This window comes from Urocitellus parryii, chromosome 5, assembly GCF_045843805.1.
Source record: "Urocitellus parryii isolate mUroPar1 chromosome 5, mUroPar1.hap1, whole genome shotgun sequence".
NCBI classification, from domain to species: Eukaryota; Metazoa; Chordata; class Mammalia; order Rodentia; family Sciuridae; genus Urocitellus; species Urocitellus parryii.
In genome coordinates, this window is record NC_135535.1 from 148,461,199 (window position 1) to 148,478,737 (window position 17,539).

The 17,539-nt window shown below is 36.4% G+C and overlaps 1 protein-coding gene across 3 annotated transcripts in view; it reads right to left on the reverse strand.

Annotated features, from left to right (window-relative positions):
• Positions 1–272: 272 nt before the first annotated feature.
• Slc16a9 (solute carrier family 16 member 9) overlaps positions 273–17,539 on the reverse strand; it is a 56,090-nt gene continuing 38,823 nt past the window's right edge. For 2 of the 3 annotated variants that reach the window (XM_026393726.2, XM_026393728.2), the window contains exons 4-6: positions 8,708–8,803; positions 3,217–4,134; positions 273–2,885 (exon numbers count right to left, since the gene is read on the reverse strand). In XM_026393726.2, the coding sequence (XP_026249511.2) occupies positions 2,707–2,885; positions 3,217–4,134; positions 8,708–8,803 (1,193 nt within the window). In that variant the 3' untranslated portion in view covers positions 273–2,706. The remainder of the gene's footprint in view (positions 2,886–3,216; positions 4,135–8,707; positions 8,804–17,539) is intronic. The other variant, XM_026393727.2, reaches the window with a different exon arrangement.

Below are 17,539 nucleotides of genomic sequence, written 5' to 3' on the forward strand. Positions count from 1 at the left end.
AGAATCTAAAAATAATGTGTCTTTTCCTCAAGAGGATTCTGCAGGTCTGATATATTAACTTTGGGGCAGGCAATGATCAAATTAGTTAAGCAATTTGACTTTTGAATATACTGTTACCTGGTCATCAAATTCTGGAAGTCTGAATTACATTATGAAATGTATATTTGCATTCAAGTGAAGTGGCACTATAATTGGGAAGAAAACTAATAAGACAGAAAGCAACCAAACTGATACAAAACAAACTGATGTAAAAATATTTATTGTGACTTAAAATTCATTCCCTAGACAATGGATAATGCCCACGTTGAACGGTATTAGTAGACACAGTGGATACATTTGGATAATTATCAACATTGATGAATGCAGAGACATCACAAAAGTCAAACTTTTTCAGATTACTTTCTAGAACATAACATTGGCAAAAAAAGGAACTTTCAATACAAAAACATGTAGCTGGTTTTTTTTTTTCTTTTAAATGTCACTTGTTCATTTATTTTGCTAACCTTGAAACTGACTAAAGAATGAGGTACAGAAAACTTTCCAGAAGTCTGAGTATGGAGCAGAAGTCCAAGAGGACTTGGAGCCCCTTTATTGCATACTGAGTAGGATTAACTCAATTATGAATTCTCCATACTCCAGGTTTACCACACAGGAAAGTACTATTTACCTACCTCACAGAGGTGTTTCGAGGGCTCAGATTAATAAAGTGCCTCAGATGCCTTTGAAGAAAGGCAAAACAGAAGTACAAAAATCATCACATATTTCAAAAGAAATGAAAAGACAATTTTGGCACAATGGGAAGGATTCTGTTTAAAGAATACTTGGCTATTTATAAAAACCTCAGACCTTGTGGGTTTGTTTTTGTTTTTTTTAAGAGAATAAATGTCCACTTATTGTCTATCTTTTTAACAGTCATTGGCAACCCAGGCTTTATTATTAGAATCATTTGTAGAGTTTGTTAGAAATAGAGATGCTTGGCCACAGCCAAATAGACTTACAGAATTAAAACATTCAGAATTAAAATTTCTAAGCATATCCATGTCCGTATAATTTTTGAAGGATCTATAGGAGATTCAGATACATACCAAAGTTTAAAACCCCATTTCTTTAGAGGGGAAAACTATCAATTTATTAAACATTATTTTCTTTCTAGAACATTGTTCTTAAGATTAAGTGAGATTGGAAAGGGTATCAACTTATCAGGATTTTTTTACCTTCCCATGTTCCACACAGACTCAGAGCACACACACAAACACATGCACGCACACATGCACACATGCACATACACACACCACACACTTTTTAGTTCTGCCCTTGAATTAAAAAATGATAGTGGTAAGATCTGATAGTAGCAAATAAATGCTTTCTCAGGAAGTTATGCAAAGGTTTGCAACCCATCACCACTGTGCCCAAAGCAAATGGATATTTGCTACTTGCTAGGAGGAATGGTTAAAAAATACATTTCCAATTTGGAAATGGGTAAAATCAGCACTTCTTGTGAAACATCAGCTGAATGGGTGATGACAAACACAAGTGAGTGAGGTTCTAGTGGACAGCCATGGAGAAGGGCTCTGGTGGGTGCTGCTGGAGTTTGCCTGCATCTCAGCAAACACCTTAGGAATCAAAACAGTTGATGCACCATGGGCCCCAAACACCATGTGAGTACTTCAAGGTAAATAAAATAGAATAATGGAAACTGATGACTATAATTTAAAATATCTTTTTTTTTTAAGTGATCAGTTCATTCCACTGTAAGTTTTAATGCTATTTTCTGCCCGTTTGTTTGTTTGGTAGTACTGGAGATTGAACCCAGGGGTGTTCAAACCCTTAGCTATATCCTCAGTCTTTTATATTTTACTTTGAGACTGGCTTTCACTAAATTGCTGTGGCTGGCCTAGAATTTGCAATTCTCCTGCCTCAGCTTCTTGAGTCACGAGGATCACATGCATGCGCCACCATGCCTGGTCTAATGTTGTTTTTATAACCACTTTTATTTCCGGAAATGAAATGGCTTTGATGTCTCCTACTGACTAGCAGCAGGTGTAACAGAGAAGGAAGTCATTTACTCCCTAGTGACCTTTACACATATCTCATCATGAGGCTTGCATCAGTTTCATTTATTTTTATTTTTATTTTTAATTTTGGGGGATACTGGAGATTGAACCTAGGGATACTTTAACAATGGGCTATATCCCAGGCCTTTTTATCTTTTATTCTAAGACGAGGTCTCACTAAGTTGTCCAGGTTGGCCTGGAACACAAGATGCTCCTGCCTCAGCTTCCTGGGTGTGTGCCACCACACCCAGCAGGCATCAATTTTAAAACTGAAGAGAGCCCTCTGGGTGTTTTGTAGTGGAACTAAGGGGGGTGGGCAAAGAATTTATACTTCTACAGAGAAAATCTTTAGAGGCTGGTCAAATGTTTTACAATATGAAAAACTAATGAATAATAGTAGAACAAAATAGTCTACTTTGGGGGAGGGAGAGAGGGAGGGAGGGAGGGGAAACATACAGGAGACAGAGGCTACACATACAGTACATAAAGAATAAAATCTGTTTTTAAAAAAATCCACATTCAGAGTCAGCCACAGTGAAATTTTGTTGTGAGAAAATAGTCTTTAACTGTTAGAGAATTTGCTTGAGAATTTTTAAAAAATATGTTTTGCTCTATGGTATAAAATGGCAAAAGAATGGCTTCCAATATTCCTCTAAACATTAGAAGCAACTTTGTACAAAAACGTTGTTGGAGTTGGTTTAGGGAGTTTGTTGTTGCAGGTATCCCAGGACGGCAAGGCTGCCAGCAGCAGAATAAAACCTCCCAGCAGAACACAGAAGCCACTAAAATAAAATGCAATGTCATAGGTCTGGGTCCAGTCATAAAACCAACCTGAAATGACAGTAAGAAAAAAGTGAGTTTCATAAAAATAGTACGAATACCAACCCCATATCCAAGTTCCATCAATTTTATATGCAGTTAGGATTAGGAAAGTTTTCTATATGTTACCCCACCTACTTCTAACATGGGTGGGCAGACATTTCTCCCAAATAAAGAATGGGGGCCACGCCGGAGAAAGTATGTTTGGTTCCTCAACTATATCAAAGTGATCTTGAATAATGTTGTGCAAATCTGCACTGTTATCACAATCTGTCTTTCTTTATCTGGAGATGTCACAATGAAGAATAGTAAAAGTGAATTGACTTGAAGAGAAATATCTTACCAACAATTGGTGGTCCAAGGCTATTTCCAAGTCCAGCAAAAAACATCAGTATTCCATAGGCATGAGCTAGTTTTTCAATTCCCACAGTATTTGTGGTCACATATGGAAAGATGGACCAGTTACCAGTAAGGAACCCCAGGATCGCAGAAAGTAATGCTAATGTGACATAACTTTTGGCAAATGGAATTGCACACAAGGCCAGGCCCATGATTATTAAGGTAGCTACATAAAGATATAAGGTGTTAATCCACTTGAAGTCAGCCAGTATTCCTAAAAGGAGCTTGCCAACTGCCGTCATAATGCCTATAATGGAAATAAGAGGCATAAAAAACTCCTCTTCTTTCACATTTGAACTTCTTGCTACATCTTCCATAAGTAATGAAGGGGGAAACCCTCCAATGTCAAAAAGGAAGATGGCGATGAAAAGAGCTGAAAATACTTTGTTTTTAAAGAGAGACACCGTCTCGCCACAGTAGTTTTTATATAATTGCCACTTCCTCTTGGCAAGCTGTTTGCAAAAATATGTCTGTTCAGCAACTTTCTTTTTGTACGTTTCAGGCTCTTTTGTGTGAGTCATTGATGTGGAGTTTTTATGAAGTAGATTGTCCTGTTTCCAGTCACCATTGGCCAAAGTGCCCTTGCACTTTTCCTCGCTACTATAGCTCTTTTCAAGAATGTGAATGTTTTCTTCCAGGTTCTTTTCTTTTTCACTGTAAATGGAGTATGTCTCTGCCACATTTTCCAGAGCTGTTTTTTCAGGTAAAGGGCAATCAGAAGCCTGGAGGGGTCTCATCAGACTGCCACAGGCTAATATATTTAAAGCTAAAGCACCCACAATCAGCAAGCACCCATCTAGTCCATAGAACTCAATCAACATCCTCTGCAGGGCTGCATAAATAAAAAGGCCAACACTTGAACCTGAAAGGGAAATGGGGGCTGTTTAGTCTTAGGTTCCTATAATTTGGGGCTCTCAGCACAAACATTAGTATTTATCACAATTCAATTTATATTTACTCTGATATTCATAGGTACCTCCATGTTAAAATCACAAGAATATTAAAGATAACAATTGCAACAACAGTAATACTGCTATACAATGTTTATATAATTCTGCTAAATAGTTTTTCTGTTTAATCCTTTAAATAATCCTGTTGAGTAGTTTCTGTTATTATCTCTAAACTACAGATGAAGTAACTGAGAACTAGAAGCTTGAGAAATTTGCCAGAGATCACAAAGCTATAAATAATGAGTAGGATTCATACTCAATTGGTCTGATTCCAGGAGCCCATATTCTTAACAAATATCATTATGTAGCTACTTTTTGCATTTATTATGTGCCAAACCCCATGAAACATGTATTTATCGCCACTGAAAAAGCAAATTTTCATATTTTATTTTTGAGATGAAGAATACAGCTTGGTTTTAGCTTAGTTTTAGGATATTTATAGTGGTTTGTTAAAATCCATTACTAAATCAATAGAATGACTGATTCATATTTTAACACATTACAAAATTTGGAGAAGAGTAAAGTAGAATTTGATACAGTATTTTAATTACAAAGTGTGCTGTTTTGTATATCATGTAGTAGGACATATATGCCTCCTTTTCAGCATTAATCATATTCAACACACCAGAATGCCAAGTTATACTGACTCAATTAATCTGTACTGTTCTCATCTGGTTCTAATTTTGGTTTTAGTTAAACATCAAGTATTTTAAAATTTAAGTATCATTGGAAAATGTCATATGAAAAAGCAGGAGAAATATAAACGGATCAGTTTTTTAAATGTCTACACAGTTTGACCATACATTTAAAATGGATCTCTATCCAACAGGACACAAGTGGAAACATGCTCTGACACATGAATAATGACATGGACAGCTTGTTGTAAAAGCCCATGTTATTTAAAAAAAATTGATTTTATAAATAACTGAATAGCTCAGTGTCATGGAGTTGTAAGAAATTTGTTTTCTTAGAGACCTCAGTTGTCCCTTTCTACTTTACTCCTTAATTCCCAAAGGAGGAAATAATTCTTTTCATGCAGACATTAATTGATGACTCAGGTTAATGTATTGGCAGCTGAAATAGTACCATTGGTGGGAGAGTGAGTACCCTTGCATTTTTCCTCCTACTGTAGAACTTTACTGACTGTTGAGAGTAATAGAAGAAAAAATTAACTCTTTATCTTTGTAAAAGTGGAACATGACAAATTAAAATGATTGAATGTAGCAGAGCAACTACATGGACCATTGTTCTACATTAGCATCCATTAACTGTCAATTGTGATTTTTCCCTAACCACTAACTTTGTACAGATTCTAACAAAATGTGACATCATTATATACTTTAAAAAGTTCTTGGTGTTTGGAATATTCTATGTATTGACCTTAATCAAGAAAAAAATAACTTTCTCATTGTTTGCCAACCAAGTTAATCTGCCAACATCTTGAAATATAAGAAAACATATCAAATAGATACTTATTAGATACCTATGATATGCTAATTATATGACAGATGAGGGAAAAAAATCAAACTATACACCTCAGGCTACATCCCACAAGAACATGGCTATGGCTTTTTTTTCCTTTTTTTATTGGTTGTTCAAAACATTACAAAGCTCTTGACATATCATATTTCATACATTTGATTCAAGTGGATTATGAACTCCCATTTTTACCCCAAATACAGATTGCAGAATCACATCGGTTACACATCCACATTTTTACATAATGCCATATTAGTGACTGTTGTATTCTGCTACCTTTCCTATCCTCTACTATCCCCCCTCCCCTCCCCTCCCATCTTCTCTATGGCTATGGCTTTAAAAGATGCAGGAATTCTTTCAGGGACAGAAATCTAAGAATTTCCTTGTGCAATTTTATAAACTATAAGACTGTAATTTTAAATTTTCAAAAAGAACAACCTAATTGGAAAAATGGTCATGTAAAGAACAAAGTGAAATAAAACACTAATTTTTCTTTCATTCTTGTCTAGATTATACATTATTACAAAGAGGGAAAATATTAATTGGTGCTCAGGGAAACTGAAACAGTATGACTGAAAAACATGAGTTAATCAAACTCATGTGTTGATTAACTCATTGACACCATGGGTCAGTAAACTTTTTCTGTAAAGGGCCAGAGAGTAAATATTTAAGGCATAATGGTCTCTATAAAACCTGTCCAAATACTCAGCTCTGCCTGTAAAGCATGAAAATAGCCAGACACAATCCATTAAGGAAGGAGCATCATTGAATTTCAATAAAGCTTTATTTATGGACACTGAATTTCATATAATTGTCATATGCCACGAAATATTCTTCTTTTGATTTTTAAAAATGTCAAAACCATTCTTAGCTCCTGAGGCATATAAAAAACAGTGCACCAGAATTGATCTTTGGGCATCCATTTACCAACCCCTGTCCACCACAGAGAAAGATGGTGTATCCCAAATTTTGTTTTCTGCCTATATTTTTCTTCATTTCAACTAAATCAAAATATTTCAAATATTTTGATTTGAGGTTTCTTTTTAATTAAAAAAAATTCTACAGTGACTTTTCTTTTGCTTGCCTGAAGGTAGATTACTTTCACTGAAGGTAGCTTCGTGCCTCTTCCTAATTTCACCTCACCTAGCTCTTGTGAGCTGAAATTAAAAATGCCTTCAAATCTGAATGTTCATAATTATTCCATTTTGATTCAGTGAGGCACAGCCCCTGTGTCCTTCCCTCTAGACTGAGCGAAAAGCAAAAGTCACTTTCACAGCCTACAATCTCCAACATCTTCAACACAAGTAAATTTGGACATGAAGGGAAACCTCAGTCAATTTTAATGACTGGTACTTTTAGAACCCTCACCCTATGTCTTACACATACACTCCTTTTTATCTTTAATAACTTAATATGATGGCTAGTAGCACTATAACCATTTTTTAATTCAGAAAATGGAAGCACACAATAGTTAAGTATGTGATCCAACACCAGACAGCTAGTGAGTAACAATCAAGATTCAAAATCCAGCAGTCTGGCTCCAGGGTCTATTTTTTTTTGCCTCCACACAAAAAAACATACCATTCAGGTGAGATCTTTTGTCCTTTAAGTAAGTTGCCATGCCTACTCTCACCCTCTTGTGTACATGTGGGGATACTGATCAGTTCAGGTCACTGACAGGTTCTTTAAACTGCATTCCAACTGCTCTGATTTCCCCATCATCTGTGTTTTGGATTTCTTCTTCCATTTCTGCTTTAACCATGTCCTCAGACTCTGGACATGTCTCCTCCTGGACCATGGTTCACATTTCCCACCTGGCAATGCTTCCTTAAACTGCTGTGGGTAAGCTGGGCACAATATCGAAGGCCTACAATCCCAGAGACCAGGGAGGCTAAGGCAAGAGGATGGCAAGTTTGAGGCCAGCCTGAGCAACTGAGCAAGATCCCGTCTCAAAAAAAAAAAAAAAAAAAAAAAGGAAAAGGACTAGAAATGTATCTTGGTGGTACAGCACACCTGGGTTCAATCCCCAGCATGTGGGGTGGGGATATAGGACTACTGGAGGTAAATATTCAACTCAATTCAGTTGAACTACAAATCTTATTGCTCCTGGGTGGCAATACTAACAAAACTTAGTGTGGATCCTGTTGCCAGAATAAATACTGAAGTTCTTCAGCCTATCTTGAAGTCTGATCTCTAAGGAATACTGCCTATGAATAATTAGCTTATGTAAACTTGCAGCTTTTGATAACATGACAGCTATATCCCCTCAAGATACTCATAAAATATTGGCCACAAAAAAATTGCTAAATTCACTAAACAGTTTAAAAAATAATCTGAAAAGTAAAACACCACTGTGCAATTTCTGAGGTATAGAGATGGCCAGCAGTCTCTGACAGTGGCTCTAGGAGCATTCATTTTATTTCCCTTATTCATGTCTTTCTCAAGAATAAGCATTCTATACAGCATTCTCTGCTTCTCTTAGCAAAGCCCTCCCAGCATGGGGCTCTCAATATATTTGGGCCCATAAGCTTCCTTTTTATATATTATGTTGCACATACAATGCCCCAGAATTTTCATATATGCATCTTAGTCGGGTTTTTGTTTGCTTGCTTGGTTTTAGTACTATGGATTTAACCTAGAGGTGCTTTACCATTAAGCTCTATCCTAAGCCCCTTTTCCTAAATTTTGAAACAGAGTCTCACTAAGTTGCTGAGGAACTTGCTAAATTGTTGAGGCTGGCCTCAAATTTGCCATTCTCCTTTTCTCATATTCCCGAGTTGCTGGGATTACAGGTGTGTGCCACAATACCCAGTGATTTTAGTGCTTCTTTGAAAGCTACTCCTATATTTACAGTGGGAAATGAAATTTCCTTCTAGGAGAAGAGTAAACAACAATTTTGCTACCTGATTGTTAGCTGGGTAGTGGTTGGTTGAACATATTTGTGCTTGGTAACTTTTGTTTAGAGGGATGACTAGTGGTAATACTGTACTTATTTTGAAAGTGTACCTGTTGAAATCAAGCCAAGTGCAAGGCCTCGTCGGCTGTCAAAATACTGGCACGTAATGGTCACTGTTGCAGTGTATAATAAGCCACATCCAAGACCTAAGCATAAGAATATATTACACATATTAAGACAGATTGAAATACTTCAATTAAAAAAAAAAAAAGGAAAGGAGAGGATCGGAAAAAAGAAAGAGGGAAGAAAGAAGAAAGGAATAACCAAGTATTTCCAACAGGACATTGCTACTGCTGGATAAAACCTCAGAGTTCAGGTTTTGGACCCCTCCATCTGTGTTACTTCTGATGCCCCAGTGGAAAAATTGGGCAGTTTTCACCCTACACCTACCTTAAGGTCAGGGTCAAATTTTAAGAAATCTAATTTCTAAAGCATAAATCAATCATGCAAATGTCATTTAAGACATTATGAGGAGACAGAGAAAATGGTTCAAATGGACACCAACTAGTAAAATTTAACCAAACTTGCCCATTGAATATCTGTTTTTTCTTTCAAGTCAATACCCCTAACTCAGTGTTCCTCCTCTAGGTACCCTAAACAGTTTCTAGATAACCCTTTTCCAAAAGCTGTTTTGTTGGAGCTTGGCTTATCACCCAGTCTGCAAAGCAAAGGTCTCAGGCAGTTCTTCTGGGGTGCTCAATCATCCCATCACAGAACAATTAATATTTGTAAGTCTTCATCTTTTAGGGATGCACACTTTATAACTTACAAGAAGCATGTGGTGATGATGCATTTAATTTAGTCTAAAGCAACTTTGGGTGTAAAAAAGCAAATATGATAAAATACTAAAAATTGTTAAATTTAAGTAGTGGTTATTTAAGTATGATTATTTGCTATACTATTCTGTAATGTCCTGTAAATTTGAATTTTTTCATCATTAAAAAAAAATCTTACAACTAAATTTCCCTTCTTGAGTCTTAAAGGTAATATTTGTCTCCAAATTATATCCAGTATCTTGTTTGTTAGCATAATCATTTTCTCTCTATGAAGTATCTGATAACCCCAGTTTATTTTTCACAAAATTCTCCTTTTTCTCTAATGCATTTTCGTTTTGCCTGTCTTTTTCAGCATTATAACTTTGAGGCTCACTCTAAGCAAAGCGGAAAATTGAATTTTAACCATGACCCATTAAGTGAATTAAGATCTTTTCCAGGTTGGGCAGTGGTGCATGGCTATAATCCCAGTGATGCAGGAATCTGAAGCAGGTGGGTTAAAGCAAGACCCTGCTCAAAGTAATTAATAACAACAACAACAACAACAACAATTTTACAAAATAACTGGGGATATAGCTCAGTAGTAGAGTGATCCTGGGTTCAATCCTCAGTACCATAATACTTTATTTTGTATGTTTGAGGGGGAAAAATCTCACTAATTTAAACATTAATTGGATTAATTTATACAGCTGTCATTACAACATATAGAACACTTCATGATGTAAAGTAATACTAGTTCTAAAAAGTCAATTTTGTGAAACCAGAAAGTGTCAACCTTAACTGAGACTCTTTTTGAATGCTTTTGGAGGAGAAATGGATTTAGTTTTCTGTGAATTGATTGTCAGGGTCTATTAAATATGTGGCATTGGAGACATGAAAAAAAAAGACATTTCAGATTTCTAAATGCCAATGCCAACAATGTTGAGGCAACAACTTTTAAATTTTTAACCTTAGATTACATAGAATTTTTAAAAAATAATTTCAAGTTCATGGATGTCAAATAAGGTCAAATAATTCATTTGTTTTTTTAACTTATTCTTGAATTTTACCGATTTCCAATGCACTCAAGGAGAAATCATCTCAACTGCATTATTAATGGAAACTATTGTCCATATTTAACAGTGCATGAAAATCTCAAAAGATAACTGATTCAGAATTCTTAGCATTTTGTAATACTATGTACTCTGCATTTCCAATTATTTTCTTTGTGCTTTTAATAGCGTTTTCCTAATGCTTATGCTATTTATTTTTTTAACCCTAGCAGAAATTTAAAATGTATTTTCTTCAAAGTTTTCAGAAATGCAGAAAGTAGCACATTACTCTCACACCTCTATTAGGAAGATCTTAAGCCAACAGTTATTAAAGAGAGGTTGTGAAGAACTCATGGAGTCCATGAAGCCAAAAATATTGTTACAAGAATGCCAAGATGTTGTTTACTTTTTTCACTGTGTTCATATTTATGCTGATGGTATAGAAAAAAAAGATGGCAAAAAAATTGCAAAAGACTTAGCAGAAATCAAGATATTTGTACCAAACTTCATATCTCATAGGCTTTACCACCACACACTCACAGTGAGACCAAACAAAATTGCTTTAAATGCTTCGTCTGTTTTATAAAAATTGCTCTAAAGACAAGCACTTAAGCAATTGTTTCAGTAGCCAGCTAAAATAGCCACTGCTTTTTTTTATGTAACCCTGTGTTTTTTATTTGTACAATGTCTAATAAATAAACTGTGATTATTCACTCTGAGTATTTGGCAGGTATTTCCTTAAAAATGGACTAACAAGGGAAGCAAGTGTCAGTAATTATCACCAGTGATAAAAGCCAAATTTTCCAGTTAAAAAAAAATAGAATTTTAGAAAACTTGTATCTTGCACCATGAATTTTATAGCTTTCCAACACACACAGATTTTCTAATGAGCTTGTTGGTAATATTAACGAAAGTGATTTTTGAAATATCTTAATATTTTTAAAGTTCTTGAATTACTTAGAAAACTAATGTTTTTCAAATAAATAATAAATAATAATAATAATTATTATAAAGTCAAGTTTGAAAAAAATAATCAAGTTACAAAATAAATGAGTTTAATATAACAAAGTACAAAAATGTATACTGATGTGGTATCAGGTGCACATTGCAATTAATCTTTTAGGAAACTATCTCCTACAGAATTTTCATATAGTATCAAAGAATATGTCCACTTGACTGAAAAAGCTATTAAAATACTTCCCTTTTCTACCTACATCTTTCTGTAAGACCAAATTTTCTTCATAAAACTCAAAGCATAAAACATGATTTAAAAAACATATTGCAACAGAGTCAGTACTGGTATACATATGAGAACCCATGTCTTCTCTGAAACTAAGAGATTTTCAAAAGTTTGAAAACAATATCACTCTTCTCAGGCTGGAGGTGTAGCCCAGTGAAAGAGCACCTGCCTAGCAAACCAGGATCTGGATTTGACCCCTAGCACTACAAAACAAAATAAAACAAAACAAACAAACAAAAAAACAACAATAACAAAAACATTCTTCTTACTAAATTCTCACTGAATTTTGTTTTGTTTTAGAAAACAGAGTTATTTCATATAATAAATGTGTTATTTATGTTAACATGTACTGAGTTTGCTTTCTTTAAATGAATTACTAAGCAAATATTTTTAAAATTTCTTATCTTGTATGCAGTAAATTTTTATAGAATAAAGAAAAATATAATCCACATAATGAAAAGCTCCTTAGGGTCCTAAATAAGAAAGTAAGATGAAAACATCTGGTAACTACTGCTTTAAAGCGTTCCCTGGTCCTAATCAGTTTTGATCAGACTCAAAGAATTGATGAGCATCGATCTCCAGTAGAAGCATAATTTTAAAATAAAATATCCACACTGCTGACAATTCAAAGCATAAAACATGAGTTAAGTACAACTGTTTCCCTTTGCTTAAATAATTAAAACTAAATATAGTTAGATGTTCTAACATTTATTTTCCGCATTCTTTGTTTGATTTCACACATCTTTGGGTAAGACCACAATTCCAGAGGCCATCTCATATCTATAAAAGTTGTCGGATCAAAGCAGAGTCACTTTTGTCTTTCCATAACCAGAAACTAAATAAAGGTTGGAAGTTATAAAAGAGAGGATCTCATGCATGAATGCAAGAACTATTCACAAAAGATACTGCCTTATCTACAACTTTGCAAAAAGGCCATGAGAACCAGAAAGAAAGAAAGAGAGCAGGGGAAGGAGGAAGGGAGGGAAGGAAGGAAGGAAGAAAGGAAGGAAGGAAGGAAGGAAGGAAGGAAGGAAGGAAGGAAGGAAGGAAGAAAATCTTCTGCAAGGACATTCACCCAACAACTGGGCAGATGCCACCCTTGTTATTGATTCTTGTAGCCAAGGATCTTTGTTCCAAAAATCCTATATAATCCTCCTCATTTCACCTTTAAAAACTTCCTCTTCCTTCAACCTCCTAAAATTATGCTCATCATTTTCTATGGCATAAATATCCCCATTTCAATGATAGTATACTCTCAAATAAGCTTAATTGATCTTTAGAGAATCTCTCTCTGATTGTTATTTAGGTTAGCACATCCAGCTGTTTATCACACCCATTCTCTGCATTATCAACCACCATCATCTCTCTCTGCACTGCTACTGCCTCATTTGACCTCCTCCAGCTTTTCTGATCTGACTATGGCCTCCTAATTAGTAGTTGTCTCAATCTCCAGTGCTTTCCCCACCAATCTAAGCTGCTTCCCAATGGTACTCATTACATCATGCTCCTGCAATAAAGACTACATGAAACTTTTTCTCATCAGGCCTCTATTTCGCACCATGCTTTGATGTATTTACAGTTCCCCATGTGACTGGGGTGGGGAGAGAGAGAGAGAGAGAGAGAGAGAGAGAGAGAGAGAGAGAGAGAGAGAGAGAGAGAGAGAGACTGCTGTTATCCATTCTATCTCATGCTTCTAAGCATCTGGGCTCTGAAATGTCTTCCTCAAACTACCCTTCCAATGGATATTTAGCTGTCCTTTAAGACTCCTTTAAATTTCCACACCCTCTTCCTGCACATACATAGTACACCAGTGCTGAATGCTGGTTTCATTTCACTATTGTACTTATTGTGTTACATTTATAATTCTATAGTTTTCTGGCATTGTATAGATTTAACCTCAGATTGTATTAGAAAATCTTAGTTCCTTACTACAACTGCATATCCATGATGATCAAAAGACTATCTTTAATGATATAACCATTTAAAAGGAGGAGTGGAGGAGAGGCTTGTAAAATTCTACTTTTGCCACAATTAGAGTAAGAAAGTCAGATGAAAATGAGGTTTTCTCCTTCTATATCAGTGGATTATACAGATATCAAGAAAATTAAGGAAGATCAAACTCAACAATTTGACAAGGTCCTTAGCAACTCAGTGAGACTCTGTCTTAAAATAAAAAATATAAAGGACTGGGAATGTGGCTTGGTGGTTAAGTGTTGAGAGCCATCCATGGGCTATGTGTGAACTGCACTGGCATTGTAGCCTTTGAATAGGAACATCTGGTATTTGGTAACTTCCTGTGGCAATCGCACAAGGTAAGATGGCCCAAATACATGTGAATTTCTATTCAGCTTTGCCTGGTCCCACACAGCACTGGAGATGGGGTAACCTGGTACAGCCACACAGCCTCTTAGAGATAGGTGTGACCGGCCAAGATGCCAATCAACCTGCTGACTGCAGGGCTTACAGAAGCAAGACTCCACCCCTGAAACCTTATCCCTGCCTTTGATGTACTCCCTTAAATAAATCACCAGGAGCCAATTTTTAATTGTCCAGCTCCAGCTCCTGTGTAGACGGGATCTATCAGGCACTCTGCTTCAAAACTATAATTCTGACTCTGTTTCTTATTTTTTCACTAATTATTTCTGACTTATTTTCTCCAGTGACTTATACCCTCCTGAGCAAGAAAAGGGACCCCCTGATGAGGCAATGGTGACCTCCCCATAGTTAAGTGCTTCTGGGTTTAATCCCTGGTACCAAAAAGAAAGGAAGGAAAGAAGGGAGGGAGGAAGGGAGAAGGAAAGATAGAAAATGAAGGAAGATGAAGGAAAAGAAATTGGATTTTTCCAAAAATCAAGAAGAGGGTATTAAGAAAATCATAATCAAGCAGCCAAGAGACAATATATTCCACAGAAAAGAGAATTCTGAGAAACAAATTAGTTTGGAATTATGCTTTTCAGAAAAAAAAATTATTAGAAAGAGACTTCAGCAATTCACTAATGGAACATTTTCTACATTACCATTCCCGGTCCCATCTAATCTCCAATCTCACACTACACTGTCTTCTTCTAATTTAGTAAAGTTATTGAGAAAATAGGAGTCTAAATTACCAGGATTGACTGTAAGGCTTACAGTTATTTGAAAACTAGACACAATTTAATTTGAGCTGAAAAAGAAAAAAAAAACTAAACAGGATAACGTATTTTTAAGATGATATTTTTTAAAAGATCAACTATTAAAGAGAATTATGCCAGTTAATATACTTTAGTAATTATTTTGGCCTTTTAGGTTGAAATGAGATATCCAATGTAGGTTTGATTTCTTTTTTAATATTCTTTAATCGATTACACAAGTACTTATGATTCAGTACAGCCTCTTGGACAGCCAAAAACTGCTGTCATAGTCTTGAAGTCAGAAAGGAATTTAAGAATAAAGGAACAGCTGGGTGCAGTGGCACATGCCTGCAATCCCAGTGAAACTGGAGGTTTAGACAGGAGCATTGCAAGTTCAAGGTCAGTCTTGGCAACTTAGGGAGACCCTATCTTGCAATAAAAAATAAAAAAAGCTGGAGATATATCTCACTGGTAAAGTATCCAGGTTCAATCCCCAGTACCCCAAAACAAATAAGAAAATAGAAGAAATAGAAGTCATGAAACATGTTTACAGACTGTTAGCTGGGAATTGGCTAAGGCAGCCCATGGTCTGATCCCAGAGCCTGACTGTTAGCATTAGCTCTTTGCCTAGGCCATACCCTCTGCCTTATGAGGCCGTCTAGCTCATTACACACACATGAGAGTTCTTAGAGTATGATTCTCCACAAAACTTGGGTTCAGTAAATGCTACGTTTAGACTGAACTTTCCTTGTCACACCCCCCCCCCCCCCCCGGCCAAGGAGCTCATGATACAGAAAGGAGAGGAGTTTTGACTGTATAGTAATTTTCCTGCCATTTCTTTTGATAATTTACTTCAAATGGTAACAGAATGGAAATGGTGTTATACATCTATTATCCCATTTCTCTGTCCCACAAATATTCTATGAGCCCTGTATCATGAACATATAAAGAAGTAAAATCACAAAGAAGCCAATCATGGGAGTAAGTATTAATAATATACTAGCAAGGAATAGCTCGCAGGACCCCAACAATTACCAGAGTGAATGATTTCTTTTTTCATTCATTGAAATCTAACTCAATTATTTTACTATTTTATTGTTATTAATGTTGCTTGACTTCCTTTAGCCCTCACAGGACCCATATGAGGTAGGATTCATAGCCTGTCTTCACAGATGAAGGGAAGGTCATTCATGAACATTAAAAGGCTTTCTCAAGGTCATAGGACCTACATCTCTTGTTCTGAAGTCCACTGTTTGCTTCATAAACTGATAGCTTCCTCCTAATCTCTGGGATTCACCACCTATCAGACATGAGCCTGTTTTCTGACTCAGAACCCTTAACTTAAGAAAAGACCAGGAGGGGCTGGGGATGTGGCTCAAGCGGTAGCACGCTCACCTGGCATGCGTGTGGCCCGGGTTCGATCCTTAGCACTACATACAAATAAAAAGATGTTGTATCCGCCGAAAACTAAAAAATAAATAAATAAATAATTCTCTCTCTCTCTCTCTCTCTCTCTCTCTCTCTCTCTCTCTCTCTTTAAAAAAAAAAAAAAGAAAAAGAAAAGACCAGGATTTGGAAGGAAGGAGATTGCAATAAGCACTATGACAGGAATGTAAGTAATGACAATCTGAATTCTCCCCTGAAGATAGCTATGGCATCTTATTTATTTATATACTGGGGAAAGTGAAAATTCTTTTGTGCATTGATGGATACAGAATGAATGGGTCGACACTGCTAACTAAGGACCTGAGGAGTTTACATGGCATCCCCTTGGAGTGGGCTCCTTTGAGTGCTAGGTAATATAAGGGATCTGACTCAGGTCTTATTAATAATAGGTCCACTGGGCCAAGGGGCCCATCCAACTTTCATTTCTCTAGACCCTGATATTTAGTTTAAACACAAAAACATGATAGTTGGTATAATGCCTGTATTGTTCCTTGGTTCTTTGGCCAAATAAAAGAGGTGGTGGTGGTGCTGGGCTGTAGCTCAGTGGTAGAGGGCTTGCCTAGCATGCACGAGGTCTTGGGTTTGATGTCCCAGCACCACACCCACACACACAAAGTGTAAATGATATTAGCTGCTATAATTTCCAGTACTCATTATTGGGGAAATATTTCCAAGTAAAAAAGAATATTGGTAGTAAACAAAATTAGGTTCTTTCAGATACTTAGATGAAACTTTTGGAAGTTATAGGTCATCTTTTTCAAATTTCAACAGCTGTTAGGAATAGAGTCCAGTGATTTTGTTTTTTTATTTTTTTCATTTTTAGTACTGGGGATTAAACCCAGGTCCTTGCACATGCTAGGCAAGTACTCTACTGTTGAGAGCCACAGCCAAAGGGGCCCCAGCAAACTTCCAGCTGCCAGCTGATGATTGGCTCACAGTGACCCCAGCAACATCTAGCTGATTGGCTCCTCTGTGGTGATGCTCATTGGACTGTTTCCCTGCCCTTTCAGACCACGGAGCTGCTCATTGGGGGACTTCTTTGGCTCCGCCCACGCGACCCAGCCAATCGGCCTCAAGAGCAGGAGGATTGTGGGAAGTGGAGAGGCTGGTGTTGGGGTGAGAGGCTTGTGGGAAGCCAGTGGTGGCAGTTGGGCTCTGAGGGTTTTTTCCTGAGGAGCTGTTTTGTTTGGCGTGTGTGGTTCTAAAAATAAAGTTAGTTTCTTTTGACAAGTGGCTCCTGAATTGTGCCCAGCCAGACTGCGGCACTCTACTACTACACCAT